General features: G+C 28.7%; 1 protein-coding gene across 1 annotated transcript; it reads right to left on the bottom strand.

Moving 5' to 3' along the window:
• Nucleotides 1-11,778: 11,778 nt before the first annotated feature.
• Nucleotides 11,779-13,381, bottom strand: LOC115711298 (uncharacterized). Its single transcript, XM_030639632.2, has one exon. It carries the CDS (start codon nt 12,894-12,896, stop codon nt 11,856-11,858), a length of 1,041 nt encoding a protein of 346 aa, XP_030495492.2. The 5' UTR covers nt 12,897-13,381; the 3' UTR covers nt 11,779-11,855.
• Nucleotides 13,382-14,298: the final 917 nt, after the last annotated feature.

The following is a 14,298-nucleotide window of genomic DNA, read 5'->3' on the forward strand; positions in this document are numbered from 1 at the left end:
TGCTTAATTTAAGATATTTTGACATATAATTATGGTAATTATTATTTATTTATTATTTTATTCTTAAAATAATAATTTAAAACCAAATCTATTTTAAAATTAGTTTATTTTATTAAATTATAAGATTTGAAAGTGATATTGAAGATTCTTTCTTTCAAATCATTGATCTTATATGATATTTAATTTAATTTGATTCAAATAAACCTAGATATTTTAAAATTAGTTTCTTTTTTTGAGATTTTTAAGGTTTGTTTTCACAACCCTAAATTTGTCAAAAATTTATTTGGTCAGTTTAAGAATAGTAATTTAATTATATTAATATCTTATTTCACATCTGTTACATGGACAATGTTTGTTTATTTATTAATACTGTTTATTCAAAAAAAAAATTAACAAACCTATTATTTATTTGATCTAAATTGCTATGATTAACTTGTTGACAGATCCAATGATCTGATTTTAATCATAGTCCAATTGTCAATAGATCTTATGAATAATTTGTAACAGGTAAATTTTGTACTTCTTTCATCTGTGTAAACCTAGTAACATGATAGGGTCCATCCAAATCATTTGACCTGTGTGAGCCTATATGTTTGTTATTGGGCTTAGATGCATATAGGAAGCTCATTTAAGTTTTACTAAGTAAATGGACTAAGTTGCTAAAATAAAATTTGACATAAGTAATTTTATTTAGGCCCAATTAGATTTGGGCTTATTCAATGAATAACAATTGTTTATTTAAAGGTTAAATTCCTCTCTTTTGGGCCTTGTGTGAGAGTTGGGGGCCAATAGAAGTGGGTACGACTTACTGAATCCAGCTCTCCGTCACATGAACTACCCCAATTGTGAAGACCCATTTGCCTTATTTAAATAATTGTATTAGGTTAATTATATTAGTCTAACCTAATTAAAATTGAATTAGCAACATAATTAACTTTTAAAATATATGAAATTTATTTTTTATTTTAAAATTTTAAAGTTAATTTTAGAAAAACACTTAGTTAATGATATACATTCTAGATAGTTATTTCTATATTAGTTATTATTTCTAATATTAAATAGGAAAATATCATTGATTGTGAAATTAATTGTTTAATAATTAATTTTGGTACAATCTAAGTTTAGTATATTTTCCTAGTATTAAACTAGAATTATTAATTAAGTTTCCTCTATACTTAATTATTTATTTCTTGAATTTAATACATTTAATTAAATTAAAAATTTCAATATCTAAGTTGATTTTCATCATGATACTTAAATATTGTTATTTTCATGTTATTTAATTAAAGTTGAAAATTATCTTAAGTTTGGAATCTTATTTTAGAATAACTTAAATCTGAATAATTTTCAAAATATATTTTATTTTATTTTATTAATCTTTTTTCCACAATTTCGAAATTGCTTTTCTTTAATGCAGAAATTTCGAATTTCATTTGAAAAATAGATTAAAGTTGAAAATTATTTATTTTAATTTTGGACCAACTTAAATCAATGATTTTTCATTTAATGATTAATTAAAATAAATGAACTAAAATATATTATAATTAGAAAATGAATTAATTAGTTTATGAAAGTCTACATAGATATTATTTGTTTTGCTTGAAGTATTTTTCTAGTGTATTTAATTAAATATAAAATTAATATTGAAGTTGATTTTCATCATGATACTTAAATATTTGAAATTTTTCTTTAATATTTAATTAAATATGAAAATTATATTTTTTTGTTGTAAATTAATTTTATTAATTAATTTTGGGCCAACATAAAATTAAGGGGGACGAAGTCTAGCATCTCGAGGTTATATTGAAAAAATTTAACTATTGTAAGACCAACAATGGAGATCGAATATCTTTTGATTAAAGCTCATTACTTAAAAAAATATGTATTTTATTTAATCATCTGTTCCATATTTTAATAATGAAAAATTACAAATTAAAGTTGGTTTAAATAAAAAAATCAACTTTAATTAAATTTCAATTATTATTTAAATTCGAAAAATAAATTCGAATATAATGGAACAAATTTGAAAATATCTTGTTTTAGTTGTTTAGAAGAATCTAAAAAATCAACTTAAATATCTTTCAAATTAGATTTAATTAAATATAAAATTAAGTTGTAACTACTTAATTTGAAAATATTCCATTTTAAGTTAATATTTAAAAAATATCAACTTAAAAAATATCTAAAGAATCTTAATAACCAATTCCTAAAATTCCTCAAGTTCATTTTGAAATTTGAAATTCAAAAGATATTCAGATTTAAGTTGATTAGTTAGAGATAACTAATTTTCAACTTAAATAGGAATATTTAATGAAAAATTTAAATTAAGCTTCAGAAAGAATCTAGTTGGTTATAATTCTATATTTAATTAAATACAAGAAAATACATATAGTTTAGCTTAGAATATAATTCATTAAACTATGTTTTTTCTTAAATTAATTTTAAAATAAATGAAATTAATAATGTTGCTAATCAATTTTATTAAGTTAAACTAATTTAATTAACCTAGTACAGTTATCCAAATCAGGCAAATGGGCCTTCACAATTGGGGTAGTTCATGTGAGGGGGAGCTGGGTTCAGTATGTCGTACCCACTTCCATGGCCCCCAACTCTCACACAAGGCCCAAAAGAGAGGAATTTAACCTTAAAATGAACAACTGTTATTAATTGAATAGGCCCAAAAACTAAATTGGCCTAAATAAAATCTATCAAAAACTATGATATTTTATTTAGCAACAACAACCTATATGCATCTATAACAAAATTAAACATATAGGCTCACACAGGCACACATTTGGATGAATCCTATCATGTTGCTAGGTCATACACATATGAAAGAAGATTGTAAAATTTACTTGTTACAAATTATTTACTTGACCTATTGAAAATTGAACCATGGGTTAAAATCAGATCATTGGATCTGTCAACAAGTTAACCATGGCAATTTAGATCAAGCAATAATATGTTTTATAAAACTTACATACAAGCTAAAACACATACTCCTGTAACAAGATGAATTTGGATAGTTGGATGTAGGAATTATTTAATTTTAAATAAAAATTTCGAAAATAATCAAATATTAAAAAAAATATTTCAGTTTTTAAGAATAAAATAATAATAAAAAAATTAAAATTAAACCTACAATTTTTGAAAAATTAGGTTTCAACTAACCTAAATATCATTTAAAAAATAATTGCTAACTACCTTTTAAATTTTTAAAGTTATTTTATAAATTAAATCTAAAATAAAAAAAAAATAAATATTTTTCAGATTTTATAATTTAATTTGAATAAAAAATAACAAAATTTAAAAATTAGCAAAATATCTTACTTCTATTTAAAATTACATGATTATAGTAATCTTATTTTAAATTTAAATAAGGTCAAATAATTTTAAAAAAATTTAATTTAAAAAATATTTAATATCTCACCTTTAAATTTAAAAAATAAGATAAAATAATCAAATTTAGAAATAAGATATAAAATCAAGCAAAAAGATAAATTTTTACTTGTTTTTCAAATTCAAATTACAGTAATATCTAAAATTAAATTTTAAAAAAATTCAAATTAATTTATTTCTGATATTAGATTTGCATTGCATACTGTCCGCGCGCGTGCAAGGGAAGAGCTGGTCGAGAGAACTTGGTGCAGGAGGCTGCTAGCAGCCTCTCCGCGCGCGCTGGCTCAGTTTCAGACACGAATTCGTGTCCGTGCGCGTGCTGTCTGAAGGGAAGTCCCTCATGCGCGCGCGTGTGACAGTTGCACCATCGCGATATTTTTTGAAACTTCAAAAAATCATAACTAATTCAAATTAAATCGAAATTGAGTTTTTTAAAAAAGTAAATTGCTTAATTTTTCCCAAACTATCCAATAAAAATAATTTCAGAAACAAATATTCAATTATTTTTCACAAAAACTCACAAACATCAATCAATCATCATACAACACACAAAACAACATGATACCATCCAAAACACAAACAAATCGTTTTAAGTCCAAATTTCTTGCAAGCAAATCAATTACCATGGCTCTGAGGCCAGTTGCTGGAAATTATTTTACCAGGATCTTAGATCTACTCACAAGTATGTTGATTAACACCCTAAATATGAACTTCTAAAACGATTATAAACACATATAAAGTATGAGAAACCTTACATTGGGTGCAGCGGAATAAAATGTCTCCTTCCGTTCAGATGTCTAACCCTTGTATCCTTTCTGTCGCAGAGTATTATCAAGATCTAAACCTGGATCTCTTTCTCTCCTTTCTTTAGTGCTGAATCTCCTTCTTGCTAAATGTCTTTCTTCACGATCTTCCTCACTATGATTGAGGTATCACTTGCTGTGTGTGGGCACTACTCTATCACTAAGAGATTCGAAATTATTCAAGGAAGAAGAAGAGTATAGGTGGCAGCTAGGTTAGAGAGAGAAGACTCAGGTTTTTCTCTGAAGAAAACAAGTTGTGAAGTGTAAATTTCCTAAAGCCTTCACTATCTATTTATAGCATTCCACATAGGGTTAGGTTTGAATTATTTGGCATTAAAATAATGAAAAATATCATATGATAATGCCTATAAAAGTGGCCGGCCATGGCTATAGTGATTTGGGCCTCACTTTTTGCAATTTTGCAGTTTTATCATTTCTGCATCTCATTTTCCCAAAAACGCCAATTTTCAAATTCAACCATTTAAATGCCAATTCTAACTATTTAGTAACTATAAATAATTATTAAAAAATATTGTCATTTATCATATTTATTAATTGAACCATACAAAGTATCTTAATTAACAAATATGCCCTAAAAACTCTTTCTTTACAATTTCGCCCTTACTTAGTGAAAAATTCACAAATAGACATAGTCTAATTTGAGAATTATAATTGATTAATTAAAACCAATTAAATGAGTCTTACAAGTAATATTATCTCAACTAGTGGGGGACCATGGGTCTATATAACCAAGCTTCCAATAAGCAGATCAAGAATTTATAACCTAAATTCACTGACTTATTAATTCTTCGTTGAATCCACGCATAGAACTTAGAATTGCACTCTCAGTATATAGAACGCTCTATATATTTCACCATATAGACACGTCATTGGTTATCCATTGTTATAATCCTAATTTGATCAATGATCCTCTATATGAATGATCTACACTGTAAAGGGATTAGATTACCGTGACACCCTACAATGTATTTTATCCTTAAAACACTTAACCCCGTATAAAGGATATTTCAGCTATGTGAAATGAGTACTCCACCATTTATTTTCGTTTGGTCAAGCTCGAAGGAAAACATCCTTTACTTACTATTCGCCAGATAGAAGTTATAGATTCCATATTTATGTTAGCGCTCCCACTCAATTGCACTACCGTGTTCCCAAAATGTACGTATCACCCTGACCCAAAAGTAGGCTTAACTAACAAATCAGAAAACACGAATAACACTCTTGAGATTGAGCCTAATCATATCAGGATTTGGATCATTTGATCTAGGATCAACTAGGCGATATTGACTTGAATAGATATTACGGTAAGTTTGATAAATCTATGTCAAAGTTCAATATCGGTCCCTTCCGATGCATACTCCATGCACCCAACCTGAGCTTTACTTTAACCAATGCTCTGGAAAGAACATAGCATTTCTCCAAATGCAAGTAAACTCTGTTGTAGATTATCATATCAGTAAAACCCTGTGTCTGATAAATCTAGGAATCTTTATTCACGTAGTCATGTTTACTTTCCAATGTGTTGACAACACAATAAACAGAATCAAGTATGTGAAAAGAGTTTCAGATGAATTTATAAATCAAATAGACAAGCAATTTATAACATGAACCAAAACATACACAAATGAATGAAAAATACTTCTGTTTCTTTATTGATGTTGAATAAAATGGATTACATTGAATTGGAGTTTTATTTAGGGCATAAAATCCAACATTTACTTGGTGAATTCTAGATCTACTTATTGAAAGCTCGGTTATATAGGCCCATGGTCCCCTCACTAGTTGAGATAATACTGCTTTCAGACTCAGTCAATTGATTTTAATTAATCAATTATAATTCTAAAATTAGACTATGTCTTATTTTAGAATTTTCACTAAGCAAGGACTTAATTGTGAAGAAAACAGGTTTTGGGGTCAATTTGTTAATTAAGAGACTTTGTATGGTCTAATTAATAAATTACATAAATGGAAATTTTATTTAGTAATTAATTATAATTATTAAATAAATAGTTTTGGCATTTATAAGGTTGAATTGGAAAATATGGTATTATTGAAAAGAAGAATAAGTGGTTGAAATAACGTGGCAAAAATCTAACTAGAAAGAGGTCCACTATCTTGTACGGCCAAGGCTGATATTTTGCCCAATATTTTATTCTTTTTTAATCCATATAATTCAACCCTAAGCCCTAGTTGAAACACTATAAAAGGAACATGATGCTCTCATCTCATCAACTTTTGACACTTTGTCAAATTAATGCCTTCAACCAAACTAGATGAGAGAGTTCCTTCCTTAGTGGTTTCAAATCTCCTTCATTGTTCTTCACTTATTCGAAGCCTTGAGTGATGAGTCTCATGCCCACACATAGCAAGTCAAGTACCCAATCATAGTGAGTAAGACGGTGGTAACCAAACCCGAAGGAGAGAAAGAGATCCAGGTTCTGATCTTGATAATGCTTTGCTACAGAAAGAAATCAAGGGCTAGAGATCTTGAACGGAAGGAGTCATTATATTCCGCTGCAATCAATGTAAGGTTTTCTTAAACCCTTATGTGTTTATTTCATTGTTTTAGAGAATTCATATTTAGGATGTTAATTCAACATACTTGTTAGTAAATCTAGATCTTGGTAAAATATTCCCAACAATTTCTAGGTTTATCACAGATGAAAGAAATTACAAAATTTACTTGTTACAAATTATTTATTTGATCTATTGACAATTGGACTATGATTAAAATGAGATCATTAGATCTGTCGACAAGTTAATCATAGCAATTTAAATTAAATAAATAATAGATTTGTTAAAAAAGTTGAATAAACAATTAAATAAATAAATAATACTTTAAACAAATGTGAATTGAGATATTTATCAAATATATAATTAAATTATCATTTAAATAACCAACTAATTTTGTAAATTTAAGGTTGTTGAAACAACCTTAAATATCTTTTTCAAAATTTAAAATTCAAACTAATTTTAAAATATCTGAGTTTATTTGAATTATTTTATCAAATTAAATTAAATATCTAATAAGATAAATGATATGAAAATAACCAACTAGATATTTTTCATATTATTTTCTGATCTTATAATTTAATAAAATTAAAATAACAAAATAAAGCATATTTAAAATAGATATAGTTAGGCAATTATTATTCTAAGAATAAAATAATAAACAAATGATAATTATTAAAATTATATGTCAAAATATTTCAGATTAAGTCTTTTTCAAATTTCAACAAAAATATTTAGATAATTAAATATTTATAACATTATTTATAAATTTTTGATAAGTAAAATGGTATAATATTGTCATAAATATCATTATTCTAACTTATAATTAAAATAACAAAATATTTCACATAATAACCAATTTATTGATTTGAAAATATTATGGTTAGGGTATCTATAAAAATATCTAGGTTAATTTCAAATTTACAATTATTAATTTAATCATATAAGATAATTTTAATATAATATTTCAAATTAAAAGGATAATAATATCTTTTAATTTAAAATATGCCCAATATTAATATATCTAATCTTATAATTAAATAATCTGTAAATTTAAAAAAATTAACAAATTTTCTAACCATAATGTCAAATATAAAATAACGAATTTTTAAATTAAAACTTCAAAATATCATAAATTAATAATAATTTATTAAAAAATAAAATATCATTAATTTTAAACATTGATATTTAAATTTAAATATTAAAAATTATATTTTATTTAGATATTTAGGATAAGAAATTCAAAAAAAAAGAAAATCAAAATTGGTGGAAAAATCACCAAAAATTTGAATTTTTGGTGCATAACATCTATCTGCCGAGGGACAGGCTGCACGCTACCCTGTCCGTGAGCGGATGGTGGATCAGCAAGGTGACTTAGCTGAGATTTCTCGGCGGGTGCAGGGTCCTTGTGCACGAAATCGTGTCTAAACGCAGGCGTGATCCAGGCTTGACTGAGAATCAGACAAAACATGTCTGAAGTGCGTGCGCAGAACCCTGCCTTGTCCGAGGGTCTGGTGCGATGGTGCATAACCCTCGACACCATATGCACCTAAATTTTCAAACTTGCATATCTCCTTTAATTTTTATCGGAATCGAGTTCCGTAAAAAGTAAAATTGCTTAATTTTTCACAAGGAATCCAAATAAATTATTTTTGGAACAAAAATAAATTTTTTCATGGAAATATTTTTTAATTTATAAATATTCATCAAATCACACATAGACCAACATGAATACATCTAAATCAACAAATTATCGTTTTAAATCCATATTTCATGAAAGTAAATCATTACCATGGCTCTTAGGCGTTGAATTTATTTTACCAGGATTTAGATAAACTGACATGTATGTTTGATTAACACCCTAAATATGAATTCTCTAAAATAATGAAATTAAACACATAAAGTTTAGAAAACCTTACATTGATGGTAGCAGAATAATATAACTCCTTCTGCTCAGATCTCTAACCCTTGTTCCTTTCTATCACTCAGTAATAACAAGATCTAAGCCTGGATCTCCTTCTCTACTTCAGTTTTGGTTAGCCACCGTCTTCTACACTATGATTAAGTACTTAACTTGCTATGTGTGGGCATGGTACTCTATCACTAAAGGCTTGAAGATTGATTAAGAATAACAAGAGAGGCGAAATCACTATGAAAGGGGTCTCTCATCTACTAGTTGTCTGATAAAGTTAGAAAACTAGGTTTAGATAGGTTGAAAGGTTGGATGAGAATGAGATCATCATGTACCTTTTATAGTATTTTAACTAGGGTTTAGAATTTAATTATATGGATTAAAAAATAATAAAATAATAGACAAAAAATCACTCTAGTGGCCGGCCACTTAATGTGGGTCTCACTAGTTACAATTTTGCCACTTTATTTCAACCATGTATCATTTCTTTCAATAATGTCGTATTTTCTAATTTCAATCCTAAAAATATCAAAATTATTTATTTAATAATTATAATTAATTATCAAATAAAATTGGCTTTTATTTTAGTTATTAATTAGACTTAACAAAGTCTCTTAATTAACAAATAAATCCCAAAACCTCTTTTCTTACAATTAAGCCATTGCTCAGTGAAAATTCATAAATAAGGCAGTCTAATTTTAGAATTATAATTGATTAATTAAAACCAATTAACTGAGTCTGCAAGTAGTATTATCTCAACTAGTGTAGGCACCATGGGCCTATATAATCAAGCTTCCAATAAGTAGAACTAGAATTTACCAAGTAAATTCTCTAACGCTATAGATTCAGAATTGCACTCTTAATTATATAGAATACTCTATGTGTACCAAGATATAGATACACTATGAATTATCTATCGTTTTAATCCAAATAGTCAAAGATCATCTATAGATGATCACATCGAATAGGGACAAATTTACTGTTCTACCCTTCAATATATTTTATCTTTAAAATACTTCGCTACCTATAAATGATATTTCGGTAAACTAATATAATTACTGAAATGAAATCTCTATCATTTATCTCTATTAAGCCAAGCTTGAAGGAAATCATCGTTTCACTTCTTAATACTTATAGGAGCTATAAATTCCATATCTATGACTAGCACTCCCACTCAATTATACTATCATGTTCCGAAGATGTAAATATTCGCCCGAACCATTGGTTAGCTTTCACGAACAACTCTAAGAACATAAATAATACAATTGAGATCGAACCTAACCATCTCAAGATTAAGATCTATTGACCTAAGATCAACAAGTGATATTGACTTAGAAAGATATAACAGTAAGTTTATGATATCTTATCCAAGTTCAATATCGGTCCAATTCAATGTATACTGTATACATCCGATACTAGCATACTTTGCCAATGCCCTGGAAAGGGCATAACACTTATCCAAGGTGTAAGTATACTTTATCGCTGATTATCATGTCAGTTTAAATCCAGTGTATGTACAAATCATGGGACTTAAACTTTGAAATATATAATCATGATTATATTCCACTATGTTGAAAACACTATAATAATGAATAACTATATGTTCTGGATTTAATATAATTTATACATTAAATATATAATCACGAAAGAAATCATCTAAACCATGTAACATAAAATAATTTTTGATCTTTTATTAATTAATAAATTTGATTATATTATAATGGGTTTTATTTAGGGCACAAAACCCAATATTAACACCTAATGCCTCCATTAAAACAAACTTGTCTTCTGTTTCCCAAGATGAACTCGAGCAGCGAGAGGGTGATGATGAGTCCCCTACTGTTTTTCAATATGATCTTGAGTGGGAGAGCATTGACGAAGAATCTCCCCTACTCCCCAAGAAAACTCAAGACAAGGGGGAAGTGAAGAAGATTCTCCCTCTCTTTCCAACAATGATCAAGAATAGGGGAGCAGCAGTGAAAATGTGTCATATGAGTCCTTTGAAGATATTGACCAAGAAAGCGACATTAGAGACTTCCAATGAGAGAGGGAGGGATCTTATATAGTCATAGAAGCATTCAAACCCGGGACAAATAGGTTAGAGTTTGCTATGATATTATCAATATCCTAGAACGAGGAGCATCTAAGATACCCAAGAATGCACACATGATGTCAACCTAGGCGCCTAACACTGATGCTGGACCCAAGTTGAGCCCTGGGATGTCTACATGACATCCTCAACTTCATGGTTCATCGTTTTAGGGTCATGCCAACCTGTTTGTTGAAAGATAATAGTCAAAAACGACTTTGCTAGATCTTGGTGCTTACCTGGGTGCCCCTAGTGTGCAAGTAACACTGCCCTATTTTGGGATGTGGGGTCGTGTTTTTTCTTCGTGCTACGTGTCAAAATAGTGTCCACATCATCAAACCAATTTTTAGGTAAACTAAGCTTGTTTTCTCATAAACGTGCTAAATTATTGAGGGCTGATTCTTATCAGCGAAATGAAAAGTCAGAAAACTAAAATTAATATATTAAATAAAAGGTAATTTAAATTAAGAAGCTTTAATGAAATAATACAAATTAAAAAACTTCAATCTTCAAGCTTTTTAATTTATATTACTCTTTGAGTTAACATACTATTAATTTAGGTTTTCCAACCTTTTATTTCATTGATGAGAATTAACCGCTTGAAAACGACAACATAACTAAAATTTGGCAGATTTTATCCAATTTTTTTTTATATAATTATGCTGCCAATTATCTTAATATATATAATAATGATAAAAAAAAGAGTAAATAACAACATAAGTATTCAAAGTTTTATGTTTATAAACTTAATATTTATTTTTAGCGGTATACTGTAATAACATCAATTTCAGTTATTATAGTGACGAAACAGAAGAAAATTACAGTTTTACAAATATTGATACTTATGCCGCTAAAAATAAATATTTTATTTATGACACTTATAAATATAAAACTTTGCTACTTATACTGCTATTTACCAAAAATAAAAAATAAAAAATAACTATCGAGCAAAATAAAGATTGCAAAAAAGGGACTAATTTTAAATTTTAGTATACAATTTTCCCCCTGTTTTATAACTTTTTGTTTTCTCCCACAATTTGGTTTTGTTGTACATATAATCTATGAGCTCTCTGTTTGGTTTCCCAGAAAGCTTGAAGAGAAAAATAAAAGAAAAAAAAATCTAAGGAAGTTGTTCTAAATCCAGAGTCTTCAAACTGTCATAAACGTAATAGCCATACGCATCATCGTCGTGATCATCATCTTTGATACCATAGCAAAATAGTCTTCCTTGTTCCTCCATGGCTTTACAGTTCTTGTAGAAAAGACAATTCACGACTGTATCAAGAACCACCATAATCGAGTACAAGTAGAATATCAACAGAGACTCCATAACCATCCAAAACGAAGATGTTGTTGATGATGATGATAATAATACTGCAGTAAGGGATCTCACGATTCTGTATTGGAAGAGAGCCTCGATGGCTGCCATGGCCAGATTTAGAGGCAGAGTCAAAGCTAACGCCGTCGAGGTTCTTCCCCTAATCAAAACACAAGCTCTCAGAGTCGACAAGTAACCGCCTCCATTAGAGGACCTCTCCATGCCGGACGAGACCAGGCCCAAATTGCAGATGATTAGGGCGTTGGCGAGCACAATCGAGTAAAAAACGGCTCCGGAGGCGGAGAGAAAGAGAACTGAGTTGGTTGATTTGAGTAGGCCAAACGATTCGAGCGAATTGAAGACGAGGAAGAGGAGAGCGAAGACGGTTGCGTTGGCCGCGAGGATTAGGATCGAGTTCCAGAGGTAAGTTGAGAAGATACGACTGAAATTGCCGAAAACGGCGGATAAGGAAGGTCTCGATTTCAATTTAGGGTTTCTAAGTGATTCAATTACATAAGATTTGCATATAAGAAAGAAAGTTAGGGTGAAAGGGAGAGTGATAACGGAAGAGGAGATTGTCTGAGCAAGTTTCTCGTTGAGAATGGCAAAGAATTCCGACGAGGCTGGGAATCCAGCGGCGGCAAAGAGAGCTTGTATACGATTGTAAATGGTGAAAAGCAGAGATGAAGAAGATGAAGAAGAAAATGAAGGAAGTATAGCTTGGGATAGGAGAATTGAAGCGGAGAAAGGCATAGCCATTAGAGCAGCTGTTGAACTGACATGGTTGTAGTTTTGAAGAAAAGTAAAGACTGATTTCCTCATGATCTTTACGGTTTCCGCCATTTTTACTCTGTTTTGAGCTCTCTTTTCAACCAAAACAGAAAACAGAGCTTTCTCTTCTGAAAAATGAGAATGAAGAAGTATTCGGTTATATTAGTAGTGGGAAGAATGGGCTAAATAAAAAGCATTGGTAATGGTGCTATTTAATTATTTAATAATTGTAATAATAATTAATTAGATGATACATGGAGAAAATTATTATAAGGGATTTTATTTAATTATTTTATGTGTATTGGGTTTTGAGATAGGAGAATATATATATTAAAGAAGTTGTTGGTGTTTCGGAAAGATTGGATAGGCCAACAACTAAAAACTAACTACCAAGAAGCATTGTAGAGATGAAGAAGGTGGTTTAGTTTACGGGTTTAAAAAAACATGTAAATACCCAAGGCACTCTTTTGGACTCTAATAGTTGTGGTCTTCCTAATCTCTTAAATCACTAATTAATCAACTATATAGCTCAACAAGGCATGGAAAGTTCACTTTCTTTCCCTTAAAAAAATTGATTGTAAAGAGAAGAAAGAAACCTTTTATTTTACTTATTCTTGGAAAAAATAAATAAAAATAATCTAAAGATTCTTCTTTGAATAATAAAAAAAAGGTTGGGAAAGCTTTCTTTTTCTATTTTTTTTTTTGCTCAAAATTAGGATTGCTTCTATTTTGCATTATTTTGCTTGTTATTGCTTCCATTCATCATGTCAATTTTATTTGTTTATTTTATTGCTTGTTATGAACGAATTGCTTTAAGTAATTTGGCTATAGTGTGTATTGTTATGGAAGTAAGATCCCATTTTCATGAATTTTTCTGATATGGGGTTGCGACATAGTAGGGCGATATTTAGGAGGATAAGAGTTACAGTTACTTACTTACTAATTGAATAAGTCAGCTTATTAATAATAATAATAAAAAAATATACTTATTAGAGAAAAAGAAATGTGATGTTAATTTTAATAAGAAATATTTCACGTGGCAAGTGAGTGATTCTTAGCTTGCAAGATAATTATAATAATAGCATCGAAAGAAAATTGAATTTTTTGAGGAATCTTTTATGTGAAAATAGGTAGAGACCCAATATAGGTTTCCTTCTATTTCTATTAAAAATGATTATCGATCAATAATGAGAGCATCCATAAATCATATCCATTCAATTTTTAAGATATTAATTATGTTTATGAAATAATTTTTGTATAAGCCAAAATATGAGGTGGGTTGGGTCCTATCTTGGGTTTAGTTGGGGCCCATTGGGCCCGTGAGTTTCAAAGACTATGAAGTACAAGTTGGCTTGGCTTTTGATTTGGTTCTCTGTAGTTGGTGGGCTCACTAGATGACGTGGCAATCATATTATTATTTATGCTTTTACTTATTTATTTATTATTGATTGAGTAAGAAGTAATGTGAAGAGTA

The sequence above is a fragment of the Cannabis sativa genome, chromosome 3 (genome assembly GCF_029168945.1).
Source record: "Cannabis sativa cultivar Pink pepper isolate KNU-18-1 chromosome 3, ASM2916894v1, whole genome shotgun sequence".
NCBI classification, from domain to species: Eukaryota; Viridiplantae; Streptophyta; class Magnoliopsida; order Rosales; family Cannabaceae; genus Cannabis; species Cannabis sativa.